This window comes from Berghia stephanieae, chromosome 9 (genome assembly GCF_034508935.2).
Source record: "Berghia stephanieae isolate SIO BIC M18660-M18661 chromosome 9, UCSD_Bste_1.3, whole genome shotgun sequence".
Taxonomy (NCBI): domain Eukaryota; kingdom Metazoa; phylum Mollusca; class Gastropoda; order Nudibranchia; family Aeolidiidae; genus Berghia; species Berghia stephanieae.
Window position 1 is genome coordinate 10,080,670 of NC_088368.1, and position 13,579 is coordinate 10,094,248.

Consider the following 13,579-nt stretch of genomic DNA (forward strand, 5'->3'; position numbering starts at 1 on the left):
GCAATATTCCTATTAGATCAGGTGGAAAGAAATCCTATCGTATGAGTAGCAATATTCCTATTAGATCAGGTGGAAAGAAATCCTATCGTATGAGTAGCAATATTCCTATTAGATCAGGTGGAAAGAAATCCTATCGTATGAGTAGCAATATTCCTATTAGATCAGGTGGAAAGAAATCCTATCGTATGAGTAGCAATATTCCTATTAGATCAGGTGGAAAGAAATCCTATCGTATGAGTAGCAATATTCCTATTAGATCAGGTGGAAAGAAATCCTATCGTATGAGTAGCAATATTCCTATTAGATCAGGTGGACAGAAATCCTATCGTACGAGTAGCAATATTCCTATTAGATCAGGTGGAAAGAAATCCTATCGTATGAGTAGCAATATTCCTATTAGATCAGGTGGAAAGAAATCCTATCGTATGAGTAGCAATATTCCTATTAGATCAGGTGGACAGAAATCCTATCGTACGAGTAGCAATATTCCTATTAGATCAGGTGGACAGAAATCCTATCGTACGAGTAGCAATATTCCTATTAGATCAGGTGGAAAGAAATCCTATCGTATGAGTAGCAATATTCCTATTAGATCAGGTGGAAAGAAATCCTATCGTATGAGTAGCAATATTCCTATTAGATCAGGTGGACAGAAATCCTATCGTACGAGTAGCAATATTCCTATTAGATCAGGTGGAAAGAAATCCTATCGTATGAGTAGCAATATTCCTATTAGATCAGGTGGAAAGAAATCCTATCGTATGAGTAGCAATATTCCTATTAGATCAGGTGGAAAGAAATCCTATCGTATGAGTAGCAATATTCCTATTAGATCAGGTGGAAAGAAATCCTATCGTATGAGTAGCAATATTCCTATTAGATCAGGTGGACAGAAATCCTATCGTACGAGTAGCAATATTCCTATTAGATCAGGTGGACAGAAATCCTATCGTACGAGTAGCAATATTCCTATTAGATCAGGTGAAAAGAAATCCTATCGTATGAGTAGCAATATTCCTATTAGATCAGGTGGAAAGAAATCCTATCGTATGAGTAGCAATATTCCTATTAGATCAGGTGGAAAGAAATCCTATCGTATGAGTAGCAATATTCCTATTAGATCAGGTGGAAAGAAATCCTATCGTATGAGTAACAATATTCCTATTAGATCAGGTGGAAAGAAATCCTATCGTATGAGTAGCAATATTCCTATTAGATCAGGTGGAAAGAAATCCTATCATATGAGTAGCAATTATTGCATTCCATTGAAAGCTGTTCTTTTTAAAACTTTTTAAAAACAAGAACATCTATATAGTGTAATATCCACTAAACATGCTCAAAGCACTTTACAATTGGTGCCAAGCCAACAGCAACACTCAATACATGATGCCTGTTACTGGTAGGCGATATTATAATCTTTTTTCTGACAGAGACACATCACTGTTGATAGCCAGGTATTAATCTTTATATCTAAGTAAGGGAAGAGAATGTGAGTAACGAGCCTTTTCCAAGGAATCAACTATGCGCCACTCAGAACGGTCCTTCCGGTTCAAACATGAATGTCATTACACAAGACCACATAGCCGCATAGATTCCACAGACTTACAGCTTTATGAAGGAGATTCTGTTTTGACTTACGTATTGCTTAGCCACTTCTCTGATAAAAAAAAAATATATATATATATTACAACACAGAGAGACATATTTTTACTCCATTTACCAGATAATTTTCATAACAATCATCAACTTTCATACTTACTTTTGTCTTGGTGGTCTTGAGATCCCGATTTGTCTTTCTCGATAGGAATTTCTACTCCTTTGTCTTTGCTTTGCTTTGCATCTGATTTACTGGCTGTAGCAGCACCCGATAGACCTGGAAGTCCATCTTCTGTTGAAGCAGTTGATAGTTTCTTAGACTTGCCTTTATTTTTTTTGCCCTGGGATGCAGCTGAATTGGTGTCTACTTTGGAACTTGAGGATGCCATTGCATTAGAATAAGAAAGTCTGCAAACCAATATAAAAATCAATATAAGTGGTAAACCACCTCAGGTAGGGATGAACTAATCATAAATTTCCATGAAAATAAAGAAAATAGAAGATTTTTTTCAACACATAGTCCAGTGAAGAGCACTTGAAGTAGTTGAGGTTTTTTCTGAATCTTCTGTCCACCTAGCTAAGATTCGTTAGCAGTGTGGGAACGTATTTATTGTTGTGTTTCAATGTGTTCCAGTTTGTTGTTGTTTGGCCATTGAGCTGTTGTTGTTGTTGTGAATTGCTTTCATGTCGGGTAACCTGTTAGATGTCCCTGTTAGTTCCATTCACTGTTGTGTGTTATTTCAACCTGTGTGTTTGTGACGTCACTATGGGTATAAAAACGATCTCCCATTCTCCATGGAAGATCTTTCTACTACGATATATTCATAATGACATAATGGATTGTTAATTGATAATTAGTCAAATGTTGACTTAGTTTTTATAACTGGATGAACTTTCCGGACTATTCGAATGATGCTTTGATGCATGACATTTTTTAACCGCCCATATTAGGAACTTTGGTAAACGTCCATTTGGCACTCTAGCAGTGAGCTGATAAAGGGCCTAGTTTGATGTGACCCGATTTTTTAAACTTTTGAGCAATGGGTCTCAGAAAAAGTTCCATATATTTTTTGTTTATGTTTATGGATGGATGATTTATGTCTTATTTTCTTCAGGGGGAAAAACCCTGTCGTTGGTGTTGCTTTGTTTAGAGCGATGCCAATTTAGTAATCTTTTGATCGTGGATAAAATAGGGGCATAATTTAGATTTGGATAATTAAAAAATTAGAAATTGTAAATGAAAATTCCAGTGAGGGCATGGGATTTAACATCTTAACATTTTAATGAAATTAAATTCAGGGCAAAGTTGTACACCGCACTCCTGTAACTGTTCCAGCAAAATCCACCATTCAAATCTTAGCGGCCATTTTTTTAGGCCAGTTTTTAAATCAAAATGGTTGTTACTGCCGGAAATGCAACAATTTCAGGTCACAAAATCTGCCAGTCAATAACAAAGGCAAATAGAAAGAAGAACATTTCTCAGCCTATCAACTAAAATAACTTTTCTTCTGCTCATCTGATTTTCAAAATTTTGGTAACATTAGAATCTTATTGAAAAGCACTTTAATCATATAGACGTCTAGGTTTCATTGAGACCAAAGAACCTACCCATATAATCAATGGCATCGTATAATAACATATTAGGCACTTTGATAACTCCAGTCCAGTGGCCGCCGATAGGCTCACTGTAAGGTGAAACTCGTTTTTTGGAACTTTATTTTTGGCCCTTCACTGTTTTGGTCACCATGGCTTTATTTGTAACTAATGTTAGTATAATTTTAAAGGGCACAAAACAAGCTTTCTAACGGTATATTTTATTCTTAATTCCTGATTTTATTTCTCAGAAATCTATTTAAATAAAAATTTATCAATTTTTGAATTATAAGAACTTTTTAAATTATGGATACATTTTAATTATACTTCATACATCGATAGACAATTAAATGAAGAACATCTCTGCCAAATTTCATCAAAATTGATACACTTGCTCATTATTTTATTTTTCTCGCCATCAACCCCACTTTTTTGGACAAAAACCTCACATTTTTTACCATTTTCATTTATACTTAATTTTTCCCATACTCTCCATACATGAAAATGATTTATATGAAAATAAAGCTTATTTTCTGACCTTTAAAATGATACCTAACACTTGCCATTTATTCTTTAATTGAAACAAAATTACTGAAAACAATAAGTGGGCCATGTTGACTGCAAAACTCAAAATTTCCCAATAGCCGCGAGATGCTGGTTTTGAGGCAGCAGTGAGATCACAGATTCTCTCTGTAAACTTGACAAAAAAATTCAACAGAAAAATATAAATAACTCTGTAACCGTAAGTCGTAGAGAAACAAATAAGGTATCAAATTTTATGTTTTTTCAAGTCCCACCCCCCTGACTGGGTCAAATTAAGATATTTTGAGTTTGAAAATTTTATCAAAGTGCATAGGTATGTAGTAATCATGTACTCTACTTCTACATGGAGAACGCCCACTTCGGGTGGAGAAATATTCTTTACTTTTTCCTATATCATATTACCTATCAGATGAACCAGATGAAAAATGATGTGTTATAAGTAATTAAGGCCCTAAATCCAAAGGGTGGAAACCGGATTTTTTTTTTATCAGTGTCACTGAAGGTAGTTGCATGAAAATTTGAGATTGCAGCAATTGTTTTCAAAATAGTCTCATGCTATTCTGCAAGAAATACACTTTTCAATGGTACCAAAATTATGACAATGTGACAATTAGAACCAAAGTTACGGGATTATTAGTCCGCAAAAGTGGACCAAAATACTTAATATAATTTAAGAGGAAAAAAGAAACTAAAACTGTGACCAGAGAGCAACCGAAAAGCGGGGGAAATGGAAAATCACGGTTATTTGGGGTGGAATACATATAAAACCATATATCAAAATGATCGCAAAGGAAAGACGAAGCAAATTTTTAAAAAATTAAATGATTATTATGCAATATTATGCAACGTCATGCAATTACATAACCCTAGAAAATGAAAAAAAAAGACGCGAGGAACGGATAATAACTTTAAAAACAGATTTGAGGGTGGTCTTCTTCCAGAGCATGCTTACAATACTATGGCTATGATTAATTTTGAACACAAAAATTGTTAAAACAAGAGGAAAGGAGCGTAAACGTATGAATTTAGACACTAAAGTTGTGTCCTTGGGAAGGCACTTAATATTTGGCATTGGCAAATGAGCAACAGACGAAAGATGACTGGTATTCGGAGAGAAGAAAAAAAAAACAAAAAAACAATGAACAGGGCTAGAAATAAAGTTGAACAAGTGTCAGTAAATGCAACTTGCAAATGTACTGCCCAATGTTTTTGCATCCTTGGACAAGACATTTGGGCACCAACAGTACTCGGGAGAAACAAGCTTGCCGCTTTATATATGCAAACATGGTCAGTGATAAAAATGCAAAATTAAAAACAAGAACTACATAAGAGTGGTAGAGAAAACTTAACCTGAAAATGCAAAATTGAATATTACGTAACATATTACATAATAACAAACAATAAGCCGATAAATACCGACACTTTGCAAACTTTCTGCAACATAGGCATGTCATATATCAAACTGAACATCTCGAAGAGATGTATCATATGACTAACTATTAAACTACATTAAAATTGAAATGAACTTTAGAAAATTTGATAATTGCTTTGCATTCAACATCACTAAGAGAACAGATTAAAGGGTACTCACGTACTGACTCGCTTAAATCCATAAGATGGCTGATATGTGGCAAAAGACAGAAGACAACAAAATCTAGGCACTCTGGGTTGTTGGCTGCATGGAATGTAGACACAGGCAATATCCAGGTAATGATACTGAATAAATACATCGAAGTCCAAGCAATGATACAGAAGTAGTTGGGGGAGACTGACGATCGAATTCATGTTGTTACTTCAATTTCATATTTAAAATACAAGGCAGATTATTGGAGCTGGAGGAGGCAGTCGACGGGAGTTGGAGGTGGCAGACAATCAAATTCATGTCGTTATTTCAGTCTCATATTTAAAAATACAAGACAGACGACTGGAGTTAGAGGCGGCAGACGACTGGAGTTGGGAGGTGGCAGACAATCAAATTCATGTTGTTATTTCAATTTCATATTTAAAAATACAAGGCGGATTATTGGAGCTGGAGGAGGCAGATGACGGGAGTTGGAGGTGGTAGACAATCAAATTCATGTTGTTATTTCAATCTCATATTTAGAAATACAAGACAGACGACTGGAGCTGGAGGCGGCAGACGACGGGAGTTGGAGGTGGCAGACAATCAAATTCATGTTGTTATTTCAATCTCATATTTAAAAATACAAGACAGACGACTGGAGTTCGAGGCGGCAGACGACGGGAGTTGGAGGTGGCAGACAATCAAATTCATATTGTTATTTCAATTTCATATTTAAAAATACAAGGCAGGAAATGAAACATGAAAATGTGGTGTCATAATGAACGTCTGACTCTGAAAACAAAAAAAGTACTTCGATTATGATTAAATCAACAAAATTAAAAGTTATATAATAATTTTTGTTGTGGTAAAGAGTAAAGTAATGAATGAAATATACTTGAATTGGCTCTATCATGCTATTCTGTATTATTTGTATTGAAATTAACCACATTAAATTAAACCAACACACTTAACCTGCAGAACAAACAAAAATAAAAGATAAAAAATAATATCAGTGGAACATAATTTTTAGTTGTCCGGTATCATCCCAGTTAAAAAGTCATTTCAGTTTCAACATTCATTCATAAAATAAAACTAAAATTATGGATGGGACTATTTTCAGTCTTTTTACAGCAATTATTTAGCTTGAAATTATTTATACAAGTCACAAAAGCAAACGCAGTCGATAGTTTACAGACTGCACTGTACACAGGAGACTCGGGGATACATCGAGAGGCAATCCTGGTTGGCTGTCGCCAACTTCATGAACACGCATCGTATTTAAAGTCACTAAAAGACGCTTTCGCCAGCATCAATCACCACCAAAATTCACACAAATAGAGAAAAATGGTTGGCGAATAATATAACATTAATTAAAAATAGGTAATATAATGAAAAATGTATTTAAAATGAAGTTAAAACTTACCAAATTTTCAAACAGCTGGCATCTGAACAAAGAATGAACGGATTAAAAATCTGAAAACGCCGCCTGATGCGCTGGCTTCTCCTCTTTAAAATGAGACCGGAAGTGACGAAATTAGTGCACAGGAAGCGATTCCACGGCAATGGAAGTAAAACTATGTTCACCGGTAAACACAATTTTCACTCCAGAGCCGTAACATCGATATCGGGGCTCGATCAGCGGCTCAGCCACGGGCGATGCGACTACCTAGTCACTGAGTCACTATCAGTGATAGTATCACTTCCAGCCACAGTCACAGACTAGGCCATTCGTCGTGGTTTTGTGATATTTATTTTGAAAGATCGCATTGTCATTAAATGATGAAGTAGGCACACTGACAAATGAGATTAACCAAAATGATGATACCATGTCATGTCAACTTTTGAAGTTCACATCTGCTTGCTTTTTTTATTGTTTGTTTCTTTTGCAAATCTGTTCAACTAAAGTCAAAACCAGAAATACAAATACAGCAAACTCATACCGATAGAAATGAATTTAAACGGGATATTAATGAGTATTCATTCAAACCTTAAAATATAATTTCTCTTGGTCGTTAACAAATAGATTATGAATGTAAACCTGTCATAATAACTTTCGTCGTGTTTACATTTTTTAGATCATGTTTGCATCAGTCTTTTTCACTTTTTCGTCATCCGAATAGATTGCCATTCTTACTTTTTCTTTTAGAACTGTGTTTTCCGTCCATCAGTGTATTGAATACACAACTATGTATAACTATTATTTGGCCGAGCGCGAGAAGGTGAGGTGGCCGGGTGTCTTAGCACAGCGTAACTATAACATGATTGGGATGGGTTAGGGGTTCGAGGTTCTTCTAGGCATAATATTTTCTTTCTTTTTTTGTACTCCCTTGTCAAAAATTCTTAATTTTCAACTTCAACACGTTGACACCATTCCAGGTGACTCGAGAAGTTTGATCGACTTTTAACATTTTTTATTCATTTAATTTTACTCACTTTTAAGTTTAATACACAGTGAAGACTTAAGATACGAGAGACTCTTTCCTGAAAAAGACCTGTAGTTTAATTCGTTCACATGTAATTAGGGTAAAAAGACATGGATTTTAAACTGACTATTGTGTTTCTCTTACTTATAATACCAGGTTCAGGCGAGGTTTGTTGGGACAATTACGACTGTATTCTTGGTGAAATTGTTCTAATTCAATCTGACATAATTTAAAGAGAAATTGTCTTTACTTTAAAATTAATGAATTGCAGAATTTAATTCGTTTAGGAAAGCAGATATTTGTTGACCATCTATGCGCCGAGGCGTTATATTGAAATAACTTGATTATTCTGATTCCGAACACACGGGACAATAATTAGTTCAAGAATATCGCTGAGATGAGTCACTGGTTGATTTGTATTAGCTCAGATTTTCTGCCACCAAGCATCACTCCCCACACCATTACAGATCTATATTCTCGATGTGTCATTTCACTGATGGTTTCGTTTTTGAAACATTCATCTCAACATCGATAGCACGAAGTGTGTTTGTCTCTTGAATCAACTTCAAAATGCAAATTGTCTGTAAACAAAATGCCATCCCACATATTCTAATCCCAGGCCTGGAGTTCACGTGCTCACCTCATTCGAGCAACTTTGTGCAAAAGGGTCCGCTTTGGTCTGATTTACAGGTTTGTGATATTTCAAAAAAATGCTCACCGAGAGTGAATATTTGTGCGGCAACTACGTATCAATGCTTATGTGAGATAAATATCCAAAATCTATTTGGTGCGTATTTACAAAATGTACCTTTTATATCGACCTGTTTAGCGGTCCGCTGCTGCTTCTCACCTGTGTCACTGAATAATGATAATAATTATAAATCATTTGTTTAGCGCGCAAATTCCATGAATTTATGCTTTAAGGCACTTTTATAAAATAAGATACATAATTATATAAAAGCTCAAGTGTTAAATAAAGGCATGTGCTACACCAACAGAAATGAAAAATTGTCATCTTCTTTAAGATATATCCTATGGATCAATATGTTTTCTCTTATGTGAGACAATAGCAAATAAGATTTGTCTAGTTTCTTTTGTAAATGAATATATAATGGCTGGTCTGATAATATGGTGGGATAAAGTGAAAATTAGCTATGAGCTTTTTTTATATAGCGCAATATACACTACACGTGCTCAAAGCGCTTTAGAAGGGGTCCCTGGCCAACAACAACACATAACATGTAGGACAAGACATACGCCTGTTAGGCAATATTACAATTTTTAAGGACAGAGAAAACGATGTTAACGGCCAGGTACTCATTTTACAACTGAGTACGGTGAGACATTGTGAGTAAAGAGCCTTCTCCAAGGACTCAACTATTCGCCGAGCAAGGCTCGAACCAAGGACCTTCCGATCCGAAAGCGAGTACCATATTATGATTACATATTATTCATCGTGATATAATAATGCTGATTAATTATGAATTTGATAAGTTCATATGTATTATTTGTATTTTGGTTGTCGTATGTCGATTGCGAAATTTTTCAGTGGTTTTAAAGTTTTGAGTTGAGACCCCTAGGACCTACAGTTTATATATATATATATATATATATATATATATATATATATATATATATATATATATATATATATATATATATATATATATATATATATATATATATATATATATATATAGTATATATAGGGAAAGTTGGTTGTCTTGGACTTGTTGTTGATTGGTCCTTTACCTTGCAGTCTTCCCCGTCGCCCTTTTATCATTTATTCTTTCCGTGTTCTTGTTCTGGAACATGATTGAGACCATTTGGCTCCCCCTGCCTGGAATCATATAGTGGGTGGGAGATGGTTAAATGGATTTTCCCTGCGCTTGGCGTGTCTGTGAGAAGTTATAGTTTTCCTTTTTTTTTTTTTTTTTTTTTTTTTTTTTTTTTGTAAATCCTCTGTCTGACTCTGAGAGTCTGAATTAAATATGAGTATACCCATGAGAATACCCATCTAGTACTTATCTCCCTGCCACCATGTTGAAGTTGAAAATTAAGAATTTTTTGGCAAGGGAGTACAAAAAAAAAAAAAAAAAAAAAAAAAAAAAAGAAGAAGAAGAAAGAAAGAAAATAGTATGCCTGGAAAGGAGCTGTGTATTCAGTATACTGGTGGACGGAAAACACAGTTCCATTTTTCTTGAAGAAATAAAGCAACGGTCAGTCGCCTCTCACACTCCATTTTTAGTTTAAAATGTTAATATTTTTTACGTCTTGGTTACACATGTTTGTTTCGTTTAAAACACTTGAAGAATATAAATACAAAACGTTCTACTACCTATTTTCAAAAGAAACCATCCTCATCGCACTTTGATATTTGACAATTTTATTCGACTGACTCACATACTAGTTGATGGAAGTTCTTTTTCCACCGATACTATTGTATCGTTTAGTATGTATTTCTTATGAATACTTATGACTTTGTTTTAAATAAGCGTTGCTTAATATTTTGGAAAGTCAAAATGTAAAATTTCTTTTGAATAATTTTACTGTCCTTTTTTTATAACACATTGAAAATAATTGTATCAAAATACCATGTCACGTTTATCTCTATCGATACTCGTTTATTGTATCCGCATACTCGACCCATCACAACCGGTTGTTTATTAATGGCTGACATTCTCTACATAGTCTGCTGAAAAATAAAACTGGTCTCCATAAAAATTAAACGACAATGTCATCCCAGTCTAGAATTAATGCCTATATGGAAAGGCATCGATTGGGTCCCCTGTTTGAGGTAATTCTTTGTATCCTTTCTGCTGGAATGCTGATCTTTCATTTGATGAGCCCCGAGAGTCGAGAGATTTTATTTCAATCATCATGTCAGAGCTTGCAAATTAGAACTTTTATCCAAAATTATTGACCTTCTATGTTAACCGAATCAGATTGGAAAGGAAAATAGATATGTTGCTGCGCTTTCAAAGTTTAATGCAATTCTTTTTATTTGTTAAATGTGTCATATTTTTCTTTCAAGACACCGTTCGTGACAATTTGCACTAGACTTTAAGTGCAATTCAATAATCAATAAGTTTCAATAATAATTTAGCCGACTATGGTTATCATTTGATCCTCATATTTTTGTGAACTACACACTTAATGATGTCTGATTGAAAGGACGTCAGACATGGAAGACTTGACCATTTTGTATAATATTATTATTATTATTATTATTATTATTATTATTATTATTATTATTATTATTATTATTATTATTATTATTATTACCGTCGTCGTCATCATCATCACATGGTTGATCAGAATTATTATTATTATTATTATTATTATTATTATTATTATTATTATTATTATTACTATTGTTGTTGTTGTTGTATTAATATTATCACCATTATGATCACTAGTATCTTATGTCTTTCATATTATTATTATTACAATTTTTAAAACTTCAGGATTTAATGAACAAAGTACTGCGTGATATGCCAGAGGAGCCTATGGTCTATCTCATTAGAACAATGTACAAAAAGGCAGGCATGGAAATACCCCAGGTAAATCCTTATATTTTATCATCTAGACAATGTGTTCTTCGATATTGATGTATAAAGTTTACATGGGGGCCTTTCAAACGGGCAATATGTTAAGATGAACTTAACAACAAACATCCACTTCACAAGTCAATTGATTAGAATTAAGATTTGAGTTATTTAGTGGTTTAACTTTCTCCTTACCGACCATTTTCAAGATTTTCCCCGAAAAGTCATAGCTATCCAATGTAAAGATGGATTTTTAAAACTCTTACTCAAAAGGAATAAAAAGTTGAGTTGAGCTTTTTATAAACGTGCTCAAAGTGCTTTACAAAGTGTCCTGACCAACAGAAACATGTAACATAAAGAACGAGGCATGATGCCTGTTAGCCGATAATACAATTTTTTCCTACAGAGACAATGCTGTTAACGGCCAGGTACTCATTTTACACCTGAGTACGGTGAGATAAAATGAGTAAAGAGTCTTTTCCAAGGACTCAACTATGCGCCAAGCGAGGCTCGAACCCAGGACCTTTCCATCCGAAAGCGAGTGTCATATCACTAGACCACATAGCCGCACTAAGTGCATGTTATACATAATTATGTCCAGAAAACAATCTGCACAATACAGAATTGAGTTCTATAACAAAAATATTGCTTTAAATTTTGTGATGTACAAAGGTAATCTGAAAAGGAAAAATGTTGGTTGTATTGTAATGAATGTCACAATGTTCCTATACTTGGTAAAGAGAGGGTTAACTCACTCAATCCTAGAGATTTTTGCTACTTTTCAAAATGGGTAAAAAATGTATTAAAAATGAGCATGTGCATAGAGAGTTTTATTCAACTACCATAAACATGTTAAAATTTAAAATATTAGCTTTGACACTACACCTATAATTTGTCTCAGAAAAATGTAATAAATAGGCATGGGGTAAAAGTTACCCGGGTAAACTACAGATATTGTCGGTGTTAGGGTTGAGTGAGTTAAGAAATAAAAAAATAAATCATTCTTCTGATTGAAACCCTTATAAGCTTCATAATTTTCACCTGAATTTTTACTGTCTGATTAAAGCCAACTGTGTTGACTGGTCACAAATCCGTTCTTTTATCTGTAAATTTCACTGCAAAAATGTCTCAAACTTGAGCAAGCTTTGAAGGGGAAGTAACTGCTGTTTTCCAATGTTCCATACGTTTCCAACAAAAAAAATATTGTACAAGGTAAATTAAGTACACATAATGTTACAATAAAAACACAATTAAAAAAACAAAACAAGAAAAGCAAAAGAACTTGAGCATTTAGGCTATATATAGTATGAAGATGACGTCACTCAGGCCTTTGTTATGGTTTTTGCCATCCGCGTTTGTGAGTTGTTCTCACTAAACTGTATTAACCAGACTATAAAAGTTCATGGTTACACAGAGTCTGTGTGTAGGTCCGTTATACTTTCGGATGGCAATGTTGTGAACTCCTTGGCCAAGCGCATTCTATCTATATAGCGCAATATCCACTAAACACGCTCTGACCGGCATAGGGTCACTGGCTTATAGCAAAACTTAACATGAAGGAAGAGACATTAATATTGATATGTCTGTTGGTTGCTCAAAGACCTAATTAATTTCAAATGTTTATGAATTGAAAGTGGCAACTTTATTAAAATTTGATTTTTGAGAATTCTTATTCAGTCCTTCAGAGCCATTAGGCCCTTCAAGTCGGAGTTTATCCTGGTTTCTATAGTATAAAATGGATAATAGCAATTCTAGTAAGTTGATTCCGCTTTTTGGTCTCAAATTCCGCTTTTTATGTACTACGATTCCTCTTTGGGGCTATTGGGGGTAGGAGCCTCTGCAATTGCTTGTTACCCTTTGGAAAGGACGCTAGTGTTTTGCAAAGTACTTTCCACCAAATTTAACAGACCCAGCTACCCAATCACTCCTGGGTCGACAGGGGGATCATAAAAATAATCTCGATTGCACCCGGGATTGACCTGGATCCCTTTGTGTGTGAAGCGAGTGCTCTACCAGCTGAGTTATCAGGACCCCCTTTATGAGAATGTAGCGTCTTAATTTTTGGTTACACTAGATATAGAATTTAAAAGGGTCATTTGACTGATTATTTTTTAAAGTGAGTTAACTCTGTCCTTATCAGCCATTTTCAGGGTTTTCCCCAAAATATCACACCCAACACAAAAATAGTTTTTTTATCACTCAAACACAATAGCAGTAAGTTCTTGTGATAAATAATTTCTCTAGCAAAACATGCTCTACAACACACTGTTTATTTTCTTTAAATTTTATGATGAAAAAGAGAAATTTGAATA

The 13,579-nt window shown here is 34.4% G+C and overlaps 2 protein-coding genes across 11 annotated transcripts in view; one reads left to right on the top strand and one right to left on the bottom strand.

The window, feature by feature from the left end:
• The window catches only part of LOC144979119 (translation initiation factor eIF2B subunit delta-like), a 35,415-nt gene extending 25,679 nt beyond the window's left edge, over positions 1 to 9,736 (bottom strand). The window contains exons 1-3 of the mRNA XM_078925718.1: positions 9,691 to 9,736; positions 9,472 to 9,559; positions 1,760 to 2,004 (exon numbers count right to left, since the gene is read on the bottom strand). Of these exons, the coding sequence (XP_078781844.1) occupies positions 1,760 to 2,004; positions 9,472 to 9,559; positions 9,691 to 9,736 (379 nt within the window). The remainder of the gene's footprint in view (positions 1 to 1,759; positions 2,005 to 9,471; positions 9,560 to 9,690) is intronic.
• The window catches only part of LOC144979657 (uncharacterized protein C8orf34 homolog), a 59,006-nt gene continuing 52,441 nt past the window's right edge, over positions 7,015 to 13,579 (top strand). For 4 of the 10 annotated variants that reach the window (XR_013646751.1, XM_078926488.1, XM_078926494.1 and 1 more), the window contains exons 1-2: positions 10,368 to 10,516; positions 11,187 to 11,282. Coding sequence is in view for 8 of the 10 variants with exons in the window: in XM_078926488.1 (XP_078782614.1) it covers positions 10,454 to 10,516; positions 11,187 to 11,282 (159 nt within the window). In the remaining 2 variants the exon portion in view is untranslated. Of the gene's footprint in view, positions 7,081 to 9,919; positions 9,939 to 10,364; positions 10,517 to 11,186; positions 11,283 to 13,579 lie in introns of those variants that run through there. The other 6 variants (XR_013646752.1, XM_078926491.1, XM_078926492.1 and 3 more) reach the window with 5 other exon arrangements.